The sequence below is a fragment of the Acartia tonsa genome, chromosome 13, assembly GCF_053477335.1.
Source record: "Acartia tonsa isolate MP-2025a chromosome 13, ASM5347733v1, whole genome shotgun sequence".
Classification (NCBI taxonomy): Eukaryota; Metazoa; Arthropoda; class Copepoda; order Calanoida; family Acartiidae; genus Acartia; species Acartia tonsa.
In genome coordinates, this window is record NC_137272.1 from 21,905,720 (window position 1) to 21,924,423 (window position 18,704).

General features: G+C 38.3%; 1 protein-coding gene across 3 annotated transcripts in view; it reads left to right on the top strand.

Annotated features, from left to right (window-relative positions):
• The window catches only part of LOC145304022 (uncharacterized), a 528,912-nt gene that overhangs the window by 182,647 nt on the left and 327,561 nt on the right, over positions 1-18,704 (top strand). For all 3 annotated transcript variants that reach the window (XM_080145773.1, XM_080145774.1, XM_080145775.1), the window contains 12 exons: positions 6,208-6,319; positions 7,008-7,117; positions 7,691-7,816; positions 8,181-8,345; positions 8,832-8,937; positions 9,070-9,249; positions 9,923-10,072; positions 10,182-10,270; positions 10,671-10,866; positions 12,280-12,340; positions 12,782-12,848; positions 13,412-13,576. In XM_080145773.1, coding sequence (XP_080001899.1) covers positions 6,208-6,319; positions 7,008-7,117; positions 7,691-7,816; positions 8,181-8,345; positions 8,832-8,937; positions 9,070-9,249; positions 9,923-10,072; positions 10,182-10,270; positions 10,671-10,866; positions 12,280-12,340; positions 12,782-12,848; positions 13,412-13,576 — 1,527 coding nt within the window. The remainder of the gene's footprint in view (positions 1-6,207; positions 6,320-7,007; positions 7,118-7,690; positions 7,817-8,180; positions 8,346-8,831; positions 8,938-9,069; positions 9,250-9,922; positions 10,073-10,181; positions 10,271-10,670; positions 10,867-12,279; positions 12,341-12,781; positions 12,849-13,411; positions 13,577-18,704) is intronic.

Here is an 18,704-nt window from a genome sequence, read left to right on the forward strand (position 1 = left end):
TGCAATACAATTACCCTGGCTTGGTTGAGGGAGGTAGACAGCTGGATGCAGTTGAGGGTGTGGGACGGCTGGACTCTCCCTGCTGGCTGGGGGCTCTGGCTGGCTGGGGGTGACGGGTGTCACCCCTTCCTCTGGGGCTGCGGGCTCCTTCCGGGGTCCAGGTATCTCGGTGGCGGCGACGGTTGTCGCCCCAGGCACCAGTGTGGGGGCGCTGGATAGCACCCCCCAGTCTTCACAGGGGTCCAGGTCTCTCGGTGGCGGCGACGGTTGTCGCCCCAGGCACCAGCGTGGGGCGCTGGATAGCACCCCCCAGTCTTCACAGGTGGCGGCGACGGTTGTCGCCCCAGACATCATCTTGGTGGTGCAGGGAAGCACCTCTCGTTCCTTCCAGGTGGCGACGCCGGTTGGCGTCCCATACATCGACTCAGACTCGCTGGCTAGCGCCTCTTGCCTCTCCCACTCGGCGGCCGCCAGGGCCTCCTCGTCCACCGTCCCGGTGGCGCTGGGTAGCGCCCCTCGGCTCTTGCTGGGGGTGACAGGGGTTACGGCCACCGGTCCCCTGTGGTTGCGGCTGCGGTCCAGGCCAACCCGGTTGGGTTCAGCCGCTCCTCCCAGCACGTTGATCCTGGCCACCATGGTCCCAATCTGAGACACAAACTCCTGGGTAGCCGCGGCCCCAGCGGCGGCAGCTAGTTGGGGTGACGGCTGGGCATCTCCCTCCAGGTGGACCTGGGTGGCAGACTGGTTGCATGCAGGTTGTTGGGCGGCCTGGTGTTTCTTCATTGCCCGGTCCCAACCGGTTCTACACTTGGCGGCTGTGTGGCCGTTGAAGCGGCAGCGCCCCTTCATCCAGCTGAGTCCCATCAGGCCGGCTTCCCCAGGGTGTATCAACCTGCCAGGCCTCTCCTCCTCCAGTTGGGGCACCAGCTGACAAACAGGGTCTCCCCTACTAGGGGTCAGGCGGTGCCGGGCTGCTTGTGGTGGCTCCTTGGTTACATTCAGCCTCCTCCCCATACACACAGGTTCCTTCCATCCAACAGCGGCTCTCCTCCCCTGGGTGGCGAGGCCAGCCTCGGCCTTAGCTTCTGCAGGTGCTTCTCCACAGGAGGGATCCTGCCTCTGGGTATGCCAGGTGGTTGGTAGCAAAGGCCGTTGATGGTGCCAGTCGGAAAGGGGGCTATGATCTCTGGGGGGTACCTGTGGCCAGTGTGTGGACAGGTACCCACAGGTGGACCAGCAAGGCCCAGAAGATGCCATACTGATGGTAGCCTGAACTGTATTCCGGACTGTCAGCAGACTGTTGGTAGCCACCTGAGTTGGGCCAGAGTTGCCAGCTGGTATTGCGTCCCTGCCAGGCTCCGTCAGTTGCTGGTGGGGAGCCCCTGCGGTGGTTCTGGTTTTGGCAAGGGGTGGCCTTCTTATTGACTTCCCTGGTTGGAGCTCTGCATCCTGGTGGGCCTCCATCTTCAGCAGCATGGGGGAACTTGGCTGGGACATGTGCAGTGGTTCAACAGAGTAGCGGCATCTGGTCTTGGAGTGTGGGGGAACAGCCTCACTGCTGCTGGTCAACCCTGCTCCCTCCGTGCTGGGTAAAGTCTTCCACTGCAGCAGGTCACCAGTCCCCATCCTTAGGCCGGTCCCCAGTCGTTCCATGCCTGGGGGCTCCCAGGGAGGCTTGGGTGGCGGCTCCCCCACCCCCAGGTACGCGTCGGGCATCTGGGTGAAGAGCCTATTCCCCTGGGACAGCTCCCCATCCTCCAGCTTGGTGAGGCCAGCGCCAGGGAGGACCTTTCCACCCCAGAAACAGGTGGTACTGGCTCTAGGGCTGGGCCCCGTTGGAGTCTCAGTTCTGGTGGTAGTGTCCATCTTGGGGCTGGCCACTAAGTCTCTGAAGCTTGTCACCTTCTCATTAGGCTCAGTTGCATCGTTCAACACCCCCAGGAGGACACCTACAGGTTCAGCAATCCCCAGTCCAGTATTGCTATTTCTCGTGCGTGGAGCACCAACTGAACAGGAGCTGTGCAGCGGACATTCAGTCACCCTTCCAGACAAGGGCATCTCAGGGACCAGGGGTCTGTGACCTGGCATGTGTTTGATGTTCACTGTACTCAACACAGTAGGCCAAAGTAATAACAGAAGTAGTATCTTGTAGATATAGAAGCAGAGTAGAGTAGCCGCGCCGCAAGGAGGTTCGAGCCGGCTCACCCCTAGTATAAATACTATAGCTGTGTAATTAGGGTGGTAGTCCACGTAGCCGTAGGCTCGGTCCTCCTGGCTCAAGAGTTTCTGTGGCTGGCGCGCCCCCATGATAAGTAGCAGGGTGTTGGTCTGTTGGTGCCAGCGTCTTGTTTAACTGTTGAGCCTGGGTTGTTCTCCTTTCCAGTATAACTCTTGATTTCTGTGGTAACCAGCGGATCTTAGCTATATTCGCCCTTTAAAGGTAACAGGGAATATGTTAGGCATCCACAGATGTCTCTAGGAGCGTATCCACTAGTAGATATATGGATAGGTAGGCTATCTATATATATACATGGCTACACGCCCATATATATATATATATACGTGTATAGGAATATCCCCAGAGCTAGCTAGCTTTTCCTCTGTATATAGTTCACAACTATGAGGGTCGATGGTCCAGGTACACACCACCACTGCCCAGTGTGGGGCAGCAAGTCAGGCTATGTCCACAGGGTGGGCGTACTTTCGTTCAGTTACCATATCAGTTTCCAGTGTTGTTTGGTGAGGTTAGTATTCACTTGATTGTACCCATGATACAAAAAAAACAACATTATTTATCACTTGGGTATTTATATATACATATATTTGTTTCACTAACCACTCAGCTTTGAAGTAGGGTTGGCAGAGCTGGGAGATGTTGAGGGTCTGAGCGGGTTCAAGGAACTGGTTTAGTTTTCCTTATCACACTGTAGACAGGGAGGGAGGAGCTTGCAAGTTTTTCTCCTAAAAAAATATCTCTGATGTATGCTATAGAATGGCCCCTCTCCTGTGTGGGTGTGTGTGTGTGTGTGCGTGAAATCTCCTGTCCTTGCAACGCGCGTCCGCACCGTCAAATCCGCGCACACGGGGAAAACGCGCTCTCACCCCTCAACTCGCTCTCTCATTGGTCAGCTTCGTCCGTTGGATTTATGATATTTTCCGCACTCTGTTGCGCTACCCGTGAATGGCGCTCTGTGTGTCCGATCGCTAGCCCCACACTACAGACGGACTTAGTCTAGTGTGGGTAGGAAGGGGGAAGCGCGTAAGGGGACGGGGGTAACTCCGTCCGTTCCCCCTGTGAGGGAGGGGGGTAACTGTGGGCTGGTGTAATATTGCCTTTTCTTCTTAATCCTAGGTTTATCTATTATATCACCCTGATTGTATTTGCCTTCAATGGAGAGGGGCTTCTCCCCTTCCCTTGGAATAAGGGGTGTATTGTTATTGTGCTGTGGGCTTGAGATGTTTTGATTGTATATCAGGGTCTTGATTATATTACATCTAGATTCTATTTTTGTCCTTATCACAATTGCATAACAGATTTGTTTACCAACTCTGTTCTATTTTTAGCTGTTATCACAATAATCCAAGCCTGGTCTATTCTTAGATTTATCACAACACAACAATTTGTTTGCCAAGCTTTGCTCATAAATCTATTGTTTGGCCATCACATCAGGGTGGTAATCCCTGCAATGTAACATAATATCTGTTTTTCTAGATGGGTGGCTGCGTTGTAGCTTCTCAGGATACTTGGAGTTGACGTAGTTTTTCTCTGTTCTGGTGAACTACACTCGTATGTTGGCTCGCAGCTTGTAGCTATGTGCATGTTTCAGCCTATCGGCGGCAGGGAATGTCCCGTCCTGCTAGCGCCGCTTGCAGCTATGTGGCTTGTTTCAGCCTATTGGCGGCAGGGAATGTCCCGTCCTGCTAGCGCCACTGGTTCGGATCCTGCTATCTCTTGCAGTAAAATTGGCCTATTTCCAGCCGTTTACACTTATTTGGCTTGTTTCAGCCGGTCCGCAGGCCTGTTTCAGCCCTTTTGGCGCTCAATTCTCCGTTAGATATCAGCGCTGCTCGCGGTTATTCATCAAATTTCGCTGTCTCGCTTCCACAACTGCCGGATGCAGAGTTAAACTTTGCTGTCCAGGGTGGGTAATTCAGGTTGCTTGCGTCAGTTTTGCCAGATTCACTGCTGGGAGTACCTTAGCCTCAGATACGCGTCTGCTCTACACTTGTGGTTCGCCGTAATCTCACACAGCTGTCACCAAAGTTGTGGTATCCGCCTAGGGTAAATGGCAGACACCAGAGTTCGAATAAAGACTACGGCAGTGTGAACAGACGTGGACACCTTACTATAGAGAAGCTATGCTTCTCTAGCATTCACTAGACAAGAATCAACATCTATTTCAGTTGTCACTTTATTGAAGGGTTGAAGGATACTGAAGCTATATACAACAAACAATAACTACATGGATAGGAATAAATGATCATAACATAAAAGCATTATAATACATATACAATAGTCAGTTTGGGCAATCATGATTCCCCATCCCTGGAAAGGGTGGGGGGGATTAAGAATACAGTTAACCATAATATAAATACATATGGATTAGGAATAAAGATAGTTAAGGATAAATCATACAGTAAAACATAGATAATTGCAATGGTTAGGTAGATGGCTATCCCTGTCTGGGGCAGGCAGGATAGCCCATGGAGCAGCACAATAGGTAGATAAGCATAGAGGGGTTGAGTGGTAGGTCTGGGTACTAAAGAGGGAAGGTTTGATGATTACTTGTGACAACAACAGTCTGTGTGGGGGTGACTCTATCAGGTGAGGGCAGGTTTAGATCCTTTATCCTCAGGGTTGAGGTGGTGCTGATAACTTGGTGGTGGAAGGGGAAGGTTCCGGTGCTTAAGATGGGAGAGGGAGGGGTAACACCCCCTCCCTCCATTTGCAGGACAACTGAGAGATGAAACCAGTACCGTTATCTGACATATTTTCAGGTGGCCTTATTATTGTAGAATAACAGGATTTAGCTAGGTGCGTAGCATCACTATAATGTCCTGGTTTCTGCATGGTCCAGAGCTGCCGTATACCACAGTTACAAGCGAATTTTATGAGCGAAGCATCTCTATAATCAAAAAATATAAGTATGTCCTTAAACAACCTGTATTTAAGCAGTTTTTCAACAAATTTACTTACTATTTTCTTCCGATTTTTTTTACAATATTCTGAATATTCAGTTCTGACACTCTACAAGTGTTAATGTTCATTTGTCCTACCGTTTCAGAGCTTCGCTTTTATGGATGCTGTCATATTTGTTTACATAAAAAGACCTAAAAACTTGCGGGAGTGTTAAAACAGCGAGCAAAGAAAATATATAGTGGAGCGGAAGGCATCATTTGTAAGGTTTCCTAAGTCTAAACGAAGCATTTTAACCCTCTTTTGACGGAAAAAATTATTACTGCTTTAATTTTCAGTAGTTGAATATAAGCCAAACAGGGCCTCAATAGCTAATTACATGCTAATTTCAAACCTTCAAAAACTAGAGTTTTACCATCTTAAAATAATATGTTTTGAGGAAGTTGAAAAACGTTATCAAAGATACAAAATCGGCTTCAGAGGGTTAAAAACTAAATGAAACTTTTTGCTTTAGTTATTAACCTACAATTGTTATGTGTGTATTGAATTAATACTAGCTAAATTATGTGATTTTATGATCCAATAAGTGATTTTAATATCAAAATGAAACAAAAAAATAATAAAATTATATGAAATAGGTGAAAATTATAAAGAAGATACAACATCCATTATGAGCAGATCAATAAATTAGACAAAAATAGTTATGATTGTATAAAAGTTGAACAGACGTACGGACAAAGTAAGTTATATTAAGGTACTGGAAGGTCTAAGAAATCTGTAAAGGAACTCAAAAAAATAAATCGCCTATTTAATTATCTACCAATTATTTATAGAAATTGAATGACAATAAACTTTAAATTAATTTTCCCCCTTTAAAACTTTAAAACAAAATTTGTATCTTAAATTGGTTTCTTAAGATTGTTGTGGATGTATGTTAAAAATTAAACAAATTTTTAGTCTTTTCACACCAACTTTTTGTTGGAATTTTTGTGATCATAATAGATGGGAAGATTTTTTCAAGCGTTCTATCTATACATCATTGATTTAATTTGTTAATTATTTATTTTCAGGTTCCTCGCCCCACCAGGGAAAATCGCCGGGTCGTACCCAATCCTTTGCTGGGAGCCGCCAGCGGGCTAGCCCAGCTCATAGCATCAACTTCAGCGATTTAGAAAGCACTAGGTAGAATTTTATACTCAAAAAATTCCATCATAAAATTTTGGAGGAAATTATATTTATTAAAACAACTTATTTTTTTCTCATTTTATTTATGGAATACAAATGTTTCACTAATAGATAGATCATCAGTTCCAAATAAGATGATAAAAAATAAGAGTTAAAAAAATGTATGTCTTTGCATTTTGAATCTTTACATATAGCATTCGAAATTAGAAATTACATTATCAACCCTTTCTTACCCTTTTAAAAAAAACATATAGCCTTTACCTTTTCCAACATTCAAACAAAAACATTAATGCTTTCTCGTCATTTTTATGACCCCCAGAACCTTCAAATCAATGATATCCAAATACATTTTTCTGTGTGTATGTCTTTTTTTAAAAATTGTCCTGCTACAAATTGCCATATTTTACCAACAGATCTATAGTATAGTTGTATATACAGATAACTACCTGCCTTTTCCAAGGACCTTTTTGGTCCGCTAGCAAATTGTTTACTGCTACTTGTGTTAATATTCTCGACACTATTGGTTAATTTTTAAAGACCCAATTGAAAGTCGGCACAAGGTCCTTGGGATGGAGACATTCAGTTATTTAACCCCTTTCCCCTCTAGTGTTTTACTTTAGTATCTTACCTGATCCATTGCAAAAATTCAAAATGTTTCATGAAAACTAATCTTGTTAATATTAAGGGTTGATTTTGACGAAAGTATGATGAGCGGCAGTGGAGCTGGGGGTTTGAAGCCCAGCAATAATCATCTGCTCTCCAGCAATAATGTTATTCTAGAGTCGGATAACAATTCAGGAAAATTTTCATCATTTCTTAGATGCTAACAAATCCAAATAATTGAAGTATAATGACTTAATTGCTTTATAATGTTTATAAACAAGGACAAGCGAAAATTAACTGCAAATTTTTTTCAAAAGATTTGAATATTTAAATTTTCTAAACTTTCATTAAATCAGGTTTCTCATTGATTGTCTAATTGCAAACCGTTGGATAGACAGGCATGTATGCGTACTATAATCATTGAGTAGCTTCGTTACTTAACAAAAATGATAATAATAAAAACTTGTAGCAGACTAAAATTAACAATTTAATGTAACTTTACAAAGTGTCCCAAAAATCTGCCACGTGACGTCATAAAAAGGAGGGATTGTCTAACTCTTTTTTAGGGGTTTGCTTTCCCACTTCTCCTCTTATCACCCTCATTTTTAAGACGTCACATGGCTGATTTTTGAGACACTGTATAAAGTTACAATTTAATCCGCCAACAAACGAAAAAGTATTCTAAGAAAACTAGCATTATAGACAGAAAGACAGACAGACAGACAAAGCTTCTTTAAAAAAATAATGAAAATTTTCCATTTAAAACAGACATTATGATATCTGACGACAAGCGGATGGTTCCTGAGGGAAAGGATTTCAAAATTGTATTCATTAGTTCTGAGTCAAAGAGTGGCTCTGAGCTCAATTCCTCCATGGAATGCGACCCAGCAGGTAGGTCACGTGGCTTGTCACAACCCCAAGTGGGGACCTTGCCGTTTCTACAAGTGGCAGAATTACAGTGGAAGGTTTTTTGGGTTTTTAGGTTTAAAGAGATGTAAATTCGACAGTAATTTGCTAATTTCTTTATGTATGCTGCTGCCAAATATACATCTAACACTGGCATTTATATGTAATTTTGGCTGTTATATTAAACATGAGAGTATTTTAGTTTTAATTTAACAAAGAGAATTATAGATAGTAAATCAAATAGTTGACAGAATGATCAGCCAGACAGAAAGATAGAGGGACAAACTAAGAGGTTGATAGATAAAAAAAAAGTTAGCTAACCTACCACTTAAATAAAATGTATTTTCAGGAATGGAAGGTAGACCATCAAGTGGCGGTCACGGCCGCCCAGGAAGCGGTAGCCGGCCAAATAGCGGCGGTCAGATACGACCCAATAGTGGAGGGAGGCCAAGAAGTGGTGATAGACCGACCAGCGGTAACCTGCAAGATGATGAACAGCTAAAACATGTCAAAGGTAAAAAAATTTCACCAAAAGCTATTAAATCGCTCAGTGGACCATACTACATACTCCCCCCCCCCCACTCCATCATCCAGACTTTTACATTTTTTATGTCTCTTGGGTTGTTGCTAAAGCACTCTTATGAATCTAACTTTTCCTAAAGAAGCTCCAGTTCAGATTTTACCCCTTTGTAAATACAAATATATATCATATTATCATTCTGTTTTGTATTTTAATTCAATTTTTTTTCAAGTTTATAATCTAATTTAATTTTCAAAATTATTAAAATTGAATTAATTTTCATAATCTTTTAATTCTTAAATGCAATTTCTCAGTTATAAATCATTATTTTGTAGTAAATGAATTTATTAAATTTGTTATATTTAACTAAGACTTATAAGCAAAATTTAATGATATTTATTTAAGGAAAATTATGTTCCAACTATTTTCATCTAATTTTTTTGCCTAAAAATCTTCATTTAGAGCTATTGTGCATTTTAGGAGATTTTATTGATGAAATGGACTGGGTCAATTATAAGAAGAAAGTTCTCAAAAACAAGAAACACAAATCAAAACCAGCCCCAAAACATATTGGTAATGATCAAAGGTAAATATTTATTAAATCCAATAAACAAAATATTTTTTTTATTAAATCCAATGAAACAAAATAATTTTTTTACAAAATACTTTAGTTGATAATATCAAAGTCTTTAACTAATCTATTCTAAATTATTTTCAGCTCAAGCCCGAAAACCTTTATGTTGGACGATTTCCACTATGTCGGGAATTTGAACGGAGAGCCGCGCATTGTTCCCGCCATTTCTCCTAAACACGCCGCGGCATCCGAGCAGAGTTATCAAGCGAAGCCGACATTGCCCCAGTCACCAATACCCAAGAGGATCAAGTATTCGCCAATGAGGTAGGAATTGAGTTGTCTGGTGTAATGCATTTAATAGAAATTTGATTTGGTGTACATTGTAGTTTTATCCACAAAGAAAATTAATGGTTTGTCAGTCACGTGACAGGTAGCTTTTCCATTGAATAGGAGCAGACTTTGATTGATTGATTTGCAATGTCAACTTCTAGTTGACTTAAATGATTAGTTGTCTGTAGGGTGTTGCTATTGATTGAAATTCATGGACATTTTGCAACAAATTCAATATTCTGTTTTTATCCTTCTTATCCTATTATATAAAGAAGTATAGTTTTTTTTGTTAGTAGCTTAAGATCTCCCTGACCTTGGAATAGATTTGGTTCTCCATTTAAGAGAATCTCTATATAGATCCTTGAATGGTTTCAGGCTATATTATTTTTTTATTAGAGAAAAGCAACTAGTTTTTTTATTACTAGCGGCTTTGCCCCTAGCCTCTAGGGGGGGTTGGGGGTGTCCAACCCCCCGAGAAAATAGTTATAAACCTTCCCGGGACCTGTGAGAAGCTACCCTGTAAAGGAGAACCCGATCGGTTCAGCGGTTAGCGAGATCCTTTGCTACAAACAAACAGACAAACAAACAGACAAACACACAAACAAACACACAAACAGACAGACATCGTTTTACTTTGTATTATAGATTAAAACCTTTTTTGTTTCAGAACCTCACCAAGGAGGCCCCATGATTCTCCGCGGCTACGCAATGTGTCCAACTCCCCTAGTATTAGGACAATTCTGACCACTGCCACAAGGGACGAGAACTCGATCCCGCCATCCCCCAGCCTTCCCAAGATTCATAATATTGCCATCAGGTATTTTTATTGATAATAACTTCCAAAATTCAGAATTATAATATATATTTTTATTATCTAATTTGAACTAGCTAAAAACTCACTGTACTAACTTTACTGTTATTTTCAGACGGGAGTATGACCTGCCCCCACGCCCTAGAAGTGCACTTAGTATTGGTTCAGTCACAAGCCAGGACCTAGAGGTTCAAAATATTCTAGGTAAAAATTATTTTTATTAAGCAAGGTTGCGTGATTTATATTAGAATTGGTTTACAAAATATATCACTTTATTTATAAAAAAAAAAAAATAAAGCACCATGATTTCCCTTTTCCATCAATATAAAGATTTTGGAAAAAAATCATTTGTTTAGGCTTTACCTCTAGACCACTAGAACGATGGGCTTAAAAAAGTGTCTGTCTCTAATTTGGCTTATCTAATTTCTTTTCATCCGATTTAGAACAATTTTGAGGCTAAATACAATAGAATTTTGTCATATATGTCTTAGCTTTTTCATTGTAAGGGGGATGTATTCATTAGAATTTATAAAAATATAAACATAATTTGTACCAATAATATTATATGTTACATTAAGAAATAATTAATTTAATTTTTTTGTAGGAAGCAAGCATAGACATCGTACAAGTGAGGCTCAACTGTTGGACCATGACCTCCTAGAACTCGACGAGGGCGAGGAAGACCTCCTGGAGGGACATGGTTCCAGTAGCGGTGCTGCAGGCAGCCAGCCTGTCCATCTGACCCAGTTAAAAAAGCTACCTGGCAAGAAAATTAGGAAACCCAGTGTTTTCTCAACGAGGTAATTTGAGAATGTGGTATTTTTAGGTCTAGGTCAAATATATTTTCCAATTAATGCGCATATTTATAGATACTATGAAGGTTATTTTCTTTTATACACATTCCCATACATTTCTTTTAATCCACGTTGAAGGGTTTACGGCACCATAGGAATATGAAACAGCTTATGTGCCTTAAAAAAAATAAAAATTACTTATGACAGACCAGACTGATCAATTGCAATGCATACTGGTCTATAGTTGTTTATTTGTCTTGTATGGCGTTATTTTTTAGGCACTGTAATCTGCTTCTAGGAATATCTATTTTACCTCTTGTTAAAAAAAAGCTATGATGGAGTTTCCCTTAAATCGCATTTTGACCACAAATGAATATTTTTAGAAAAAAACGAGTATTTTTTATGCTTATAAAATAGGCCAGGTTAAGTAAAAGCTAGAAGAGCCCTGAATGGATAGGAAGGGTTGAATATCCCAGTCCCAAGAAACATGAAATTTCTACTTATATTGATTAGTTAAAAACCCTATTTTGCAGGGATCTAAAAGGCTAAGACAATGGCCGTTAAGGTGAACACTCAACTTAATGAATCAACCAATCAAAATTCACTAAAGTCCCCAAACGAAGAAGAAAACGATATTATAAAACTTTGGGGACTAGTGTAATAAAGAGTCCATTGTCCCCTCTCTCTCTACCTATTTTTAGATTATTGCTTTGCAAATTGCAACTGTTATACAGTGTGTTTTTTTTATGAGAACTTTTTTGAAAGCAATTTTACCCCACTTATAGTTATCAGAATTTAATGATTAATGGCTTATTTAAGGGAAATTATGAAACAACCAAAAAAAATTACAGTTTTTGTTGAAAAAGTACAGTAAAGTTGAAAATTAAAAACTTAGGTGACAACATCTAAAAATGGTTTTAGCGCATTTTTCTTATGCTCAAAATTGGATTTTCAGTAGTCGACTTTTGGGGGCCAGTACTTTCTCCCTGATTGAGATATGGCCTTCAAACTTTGACCTATTCTAGTACATGTCCCCAATAGTATCTGTATAAATTTATAGCTCTTTATCTCAACTTTGAAGCGTTTTGCAGCCATTCTTGCAAAAGGTAGAATATTTGAACATAAGAAAAATGCGCTAAAACCATTTTTAGATGTTGACACCTAAGTTTTTAATTTTCAACTTTACTGTACTTTTTCAACAAAAACTGTAATTTTTTTTGGTTGTTTCATAATTTCCCTTAAAAAACGAAGAAAATAAGCCATTAATCATTAAATTCTGATAACTATAAGTGGGGTAAAATTGCTTTCAAAAAAGTTCTTATAAAAAAAAACACACTGTATATATTCGTCCTGGTTTCATTACAATTTTTACAAATGCGCAAGTTTTTATAAAAACTAATGTTGTTTATTTAATTTTAGGTCTAGTGCAGAAAGGTCTATGGATGAAATGTCTTTACATGATCAAATTCTTAAAACTAAGGTAAAAAGTGACATTTTTAAGAGCGAAGCTTTTTTTTAATTAGGGTCAGTACGTCCTAAGATGCAGGAATTGTCATTTCAAAATGGCATGATGATTCAGTTTGTTACAATTTTTGAAAGCATAGCAACTCTATGATTAATAAGAGAAAGTCCGTAGTTCCATATGATAGAACATGATATGTTGACATTCAATGCAACACTAAAATATTATGTTTTGCATTTTATGTTTTTGGAAATGTTTATAACTTTTTAAAATTCAATGATTCAACCCCAAAAAAATTCCCTAGTCAAAATTATTGTATGTATGTTTAAATATAATTAAAATAAAATAATACCAAAAAACTTTACCATTTTTAACTCCCTACATACTAAAATAACTTAATGTCGTTGATAATTTTGATTACTTTAAGAAGCAAAGCTTCTATATGTTTACTTTTTTTAGGACATAAACACAAACAGTGTGGAGGAATATAGAAATATGGTGCTAGCTGAAATAAAGGCCATACAAGGTAAATTTTGTTTTAGTCAAACTAACCTATCAATGATCGTCTTTTATGCTTTTTTTCATTGATTATTTCCGTTATTTTTTGCTTTTAGCCTTTCATTCAGTCAAAATTGGTTGTTACTTTCTTTTCAATAAACTATAATGTAGAATTTGGGTAAATGCTATTTATAAAAGTTAATTATGCGCTAGGTATAATGATTGTTTAAATATTCGAATCATGGAAAGAAAACGAAGTAGTGGGTTTCGTCGTATTTTCACAGTAACTTTCGATAGGTTAGGTCAAAGTTAATGATTGTACCACAGGTGCTAGAAATAGGAGAAAATCTACTGTAAAAATACGATGAAAGCCACAACTTCGTTTTCTTTCCATGATCCAAACATTCTAAAGATTCTACAATAAATAAGAAAGCTTTTACATTTTTGTTAATTTATACAGAGGAACTGTGATATAGAGATATCCGAATTAAAAGACATTGTTTTCTACCGTTAGCCAGACCGATAATGTTAATTAAAAAAAGAGCATTTCGACAAAAAAATAGAATTTAAACGAATATATTGAAATTTTAGGAAACGGCTTAACCTCACGTTCGCTGTCTGAATCAGATCTCTCCGAGATGGACGGAGCCAGCTTTAAGAGAGCTGCGGATAATCTGAAAGCCGCCGGAGACAACGAGAGAGCGGCTAAAGAAGCGGCGGCGGCTGAAAATAGCGGCAAACAGTCAAGAAACAGTGGTGAGTAATAACTAGTAAACTTTTTTTTAATGTATGATGACTTAATTTTGCTAGAATTTTCAGTATTTGTTCTTTATTAGCTTGAACAGCTATTCACTACGGGAGTGTGAAACCTTTCGGGGTTGAAAAAAAGGGGAAGTCAGTTCTTCTTAAATTTTGATTTAGAAGGTGCGAGACCCCCCCCCCCCCCTTCCGTGCGCCATTAATCTCATTTATCGTTTTGTTAAAATGTTTAATTTTCTATGAAAAATCACGAAACCTTTCCACAAAATTCAAAGTTAAAATTCACCAAACCTCTTCCAAAAATTTCAAAATAGAATTGAACAAAATTAAAATAAACATGTTCTTTAATTCGTTGGTTGATAATATTTTGAGACTTTTCTGAAATCTTGATTGATTTCTACAAATTTCTAGTGTCCAAACTTTACCACCAATAAATCTAATCAACAGAAGGGGTAATATTGTTTATCATAAATCAATCAATTTGCCGCCTATTGTCTTATGATTATCATGATGATATAATAACTGCCCTATAGTCTAACAGTGTACTGTATATGTATATGCAAACATATATTTTACATACCATTAAAGCTCTTGGGTGCTAATTGCAAACTTTAAATGCAAATTTTCAAAGTTTTTCCATAAAAGTAGTAAAGTTACAATAAAGAATATAACGCAGTTTTTTTGAATCACAGTGTATTACCTATAACTTTTGGTTATTCATTCTATGTTAAATCATATATATATATATATATATATTTAATCCAATCGATCCTTTGATTGTAAGTCCTTTATTTGGAACTCCTAATTGTGAAGCAGATTATAGTGCCCACTAAAAATGACGTCATACAATACTAATGACCAATGATAGGCCAGTATGCATTTTAGCATTGGGTAATTACAAAGTATACTGGCATTTCATTGGTCATTTGTATTGTATGAAGTCATTTTTGATTAGACACTATAAGGAGCTTCCCTTATTGTTCATTGTAAAGAATGAGGCCTGCTGATTGGTAAAGACATTCCCCATATGCTTACTCTCAATGACATGACAATAGACTTACAAAACTACTGTATGTACCTTTTTTATGGTATTTATTATACTACTTGAATGAAAAATAATTGGTTAGCTGTGCACAAATATGTCTACAACTAGTTCTAAACATACTTTGATCAGCTATGCACAAATATGTCTACAACTAGATCTAAACATAATTTGATTAGCTGTGTCAAATAAGTCTACAACTAGTTCTAAAGACACTTTGATCAGCTGTGCACAAATATGTCTACAACTAGTTCTAAACATACTTTGATCAGCTGTGCACAAATATGTCTACAACTAGATCTAAACATAATTTGATTAGCTGTGTCAAATAAGTCTACAACTAGTTCTAAAGACACTTTGATCAGCTGTGCACAAATATGTCTACAACTAGTTCTAAACATACTTTGATCAGCTGTGCACAAATATGTCTACAACTAGATCTAAACATAATTTGATTAGCTGTGTCAAATAAGTCTACAACTAGTTCTAAAGACACTTTGATCAGCTGTGCACAAATATGTCTACAACTAGTTCTAAACATACTTTGATCAGCTGTGCACAAATATGTCTACAACTAGATCTAAACATAATTTGATTAGCTGTGTCAAATAAGTCTACAACTAGTTCTAAAGACACTTTGATCAGCTGTGCACAAATATGTCTACAACTAGTTCTAAACATACTTTGATCAGCTGTGCACAAATATGTCTACAACTAGATCTAAACATAATTTGATTAGCTGTGTCAAATAAGTCTACAACTAGTTCTAAAGACACTTTGATCAGCTGTGCACAAATATGTCTACAACTAGTTCTAAACATACTTTGATCAGCTGTGCACAAATATGTCTACAACTAGATCTAAACATAATTTGATTAGCTGTGTCAAATAAGTCTACAACTAGTTCTAAAGACACTTTGATCAGCTGTGCACAAATATGTGTACTACTTGTTCTAAACATACTTTGATCAGCTGTGCACAAATATGTCTACAACTAGTTCTGAACACACTTTGATCAGCTGTGCACAAATATGTCTACAACTAGTTCTAAACACACTTTGATCAGCTGTGCACAAATATGTCTACAACTAGTTCTGAACACACTTTGATCAGCTGTGCACAAATATGTCTACAACTAGTTCTAAACACACTTTGATCAGCTGTGCACAAATATGTCTACAACTAGTTCTAAACACACTTTGATCAGCTGTGCACAAATATGTCTACAACTAGTTCTAAACACGCTGCTTCCTTTGTATCATTCCCGCCATTTACATGCAGAATGGATCAAGTCCAGTTCAGAGCTGGATTCTTTTTTAAAATATATGGTTTTTTCGCTAATAGCCTCTAGGGGATGACGGAAAATTGACGAAAACCACCCTAAATTTATAAAGATACCCTGAAAAGTAGATCCAATTAGGACCAGAATTTCTTTAGATATTTTTAGCTTCAGACAAAACAATGTACAACGTTTGATTACAATTCCAATGATGATAAACAAAATTATCTCTTTATTACATTAAAATTATTGATTGAAAGTTTGGACACTACTAGTTTGGAACCTACCAATCAAATTATGAGCCACCTAATGTGTCCTTTCCATTGTCTCCTCTCTCCCTGTGCAGTGTAGCAGTCCTTTACCTGGAGGTTACCAAGGTTACCCCAAAACTGACTTGATCTTATGTTCTCCTCATAGGCAAATCGTAATCTAACCTAGAAAAGTGTTCTTTCAATGCAGAATCTTGGTACTAGTGTAGCTAAAAGTCCATTGTCTCCTCCCTCCCTTGGCAGTGTAGCAGTCCTTTACCTGGAGGTTACAAAGGTTACCCCAAACCTGACTTGATCCTACGTACTCCGCATGCGCTAATTGTAATCTTACCTAGAAAAGTGTTCTTTCAATGCGGATTTTTGTGAACCTTTACAAAGTGTCTCAAAAAATCGGCCACGTGACGTCATAGAAATCAGAAAGAGAGAGAGGAGTTGTGAGAAAGAAAACCTCAAAAAAAGAGATGGATAATTCCTCATTTTTATGACGTCATATGGCTGATTTTTTCATTTTTTCATTTTTGTACTTTTTATCATTTGGGAGAATATCACTTCAACGTTATTTTCTAACAAAATCTTAAATTCCAAATGAAAATTTCTCAAATACGATTTGTCTCTGTTTAGCAAAGCCAGTTTACTAGAAATCTTATCGTATTATAGACAAATTTTCCTTACAAAAAAAGTTAGAAATTATAATGGATATAGAATATATTTATTAGGGGAAAATTTGTATTATATTTATTGCTGTTATTGGCCTCATTTCTTGGTCATTTCTTTCATCCAGAAGGAGGGTAGACCGAGGGGATGAGGTTAAAGAGGTAGATGGATAACCACTCGATAAACTGACTACTGTTCAAACCTAAACAAACTAAATTTGGAATTTTCTGCTTTTTTGAATGAACATCTCTTAATATGCAATTATTATCGTCTGATACAAAACTGTTTCTATAAAACATTTGCCTTGTATCATATTTTAAGTAGCGAGGCTACATTATAGATAATTTTTGTACGTCGGTCTGTCACTCTTACTCTCTTTTTGTCAAACAGGGTTACTTGTAAAAACAGAGATGATTCTCGCACGTATACACACACACTAGCCCAGACTGGTACAAATTCACACACACACACATATAGACACATATGCTTATATAGGCCTGATGTTGTTAAAAAATTTGCCATAATTGTTTTACTAATTTACTTTTTGATGTATATACTTTTTAGCTTTTTAAAGCTCAGTTGATTGTGGACTTGTTTTTCACATTTTTTCAAAACTTAAAGGTCATATTATGTTTGTTTTAGATAGATATACAGACGGACAGACAGACAGACGTATATCCTGTAATATAAAGTAGTAAGGCTTTTTTGTGTATAATGCTTAAGATCTCGGAAATTGCTGGCCCGACTTGGTTGTACTTCTAAGGGAAGCTCTAAAAATGTGGTGGTTTTAGTCCATTTTCCTGATCTCCCCAACCCATCCTAAGATGCTAGGGGCGAAGCAACTAGTGGATAGATAAACACTTAAAAAGTAAATTATGTAGACTCACGCCTCTAAAGACGTGCAGACAGACTGACATGGAGTTAAAATGGGCGTGTTGAGATAAGATAATTTTAAAGGGAAGTGTGGGGGGGTTTTACACCCCCAAGAACATTGTATTACAGAATTTCGTGGTTATAAATATTACAAGTAGTTGTATGTATGTTTATTCGTTACAGACAAAATTACCTAAAACTAAGTCTAACAGCTATTTTGGATGTCTTATCACATCGTATTATAGACAATTTTCTATGGAGAGAAAAAAGTTTAGAATAGTTTTAAATAAGTATCTGTATAGGCCTAGCATTAATTCTCTTTTTCCCATAAAGTTTGGCTGTTTTTACAGCAAACCATCTTATCATACATATTCATTATTTAAAGGTATTTTTAGTGTTTATTTACACTTTTTCATTATTGTGAGATTTGGTATATATAAAGTATATGTAATATGTATGATAACTATTTGTGGATTTGTTATAGAGGCACCTTCAATGGGGAGGGGGGGGGGGGGGTCTTGTTACTTAACTTATCAATGTTTGAGCCAAATTGACACACACACATGCAATAGTAAAATATTCGGGTATAGTCCTTTCCACGACATCCCTCCATAAGGAGCGATTCTTCGTATTTTTCACAGTAGCTTTTCTCCTATTTCTAGCCCCTGCGGGGGGCTCTAACCCTGCGGGGCCAATTACCCAACCCTATGGGGCAATCACCTAACACAATATAACCTAACCTAACCTAAAATAACCTATAAAAAGCCATTTTAAAAATACGAAGAATCGCTCCTTATGGAGGGATGTCGTGGAAAGAACTATACCCAAATATTCTTTAATACAAAGTAGACCGATGTTTGTATGTCTACAGTTTAAGATCTTGGTATCTGCTGAACCGAGAAGACGAAGAAAGTCGCTGAAAAATAAATTCTGACGTCATAAAAATGAGGGATGAGGAGAGGAGGAGTGAGAAAGAAAACCCCTAAAAAAGATATCGATAATCCCTCA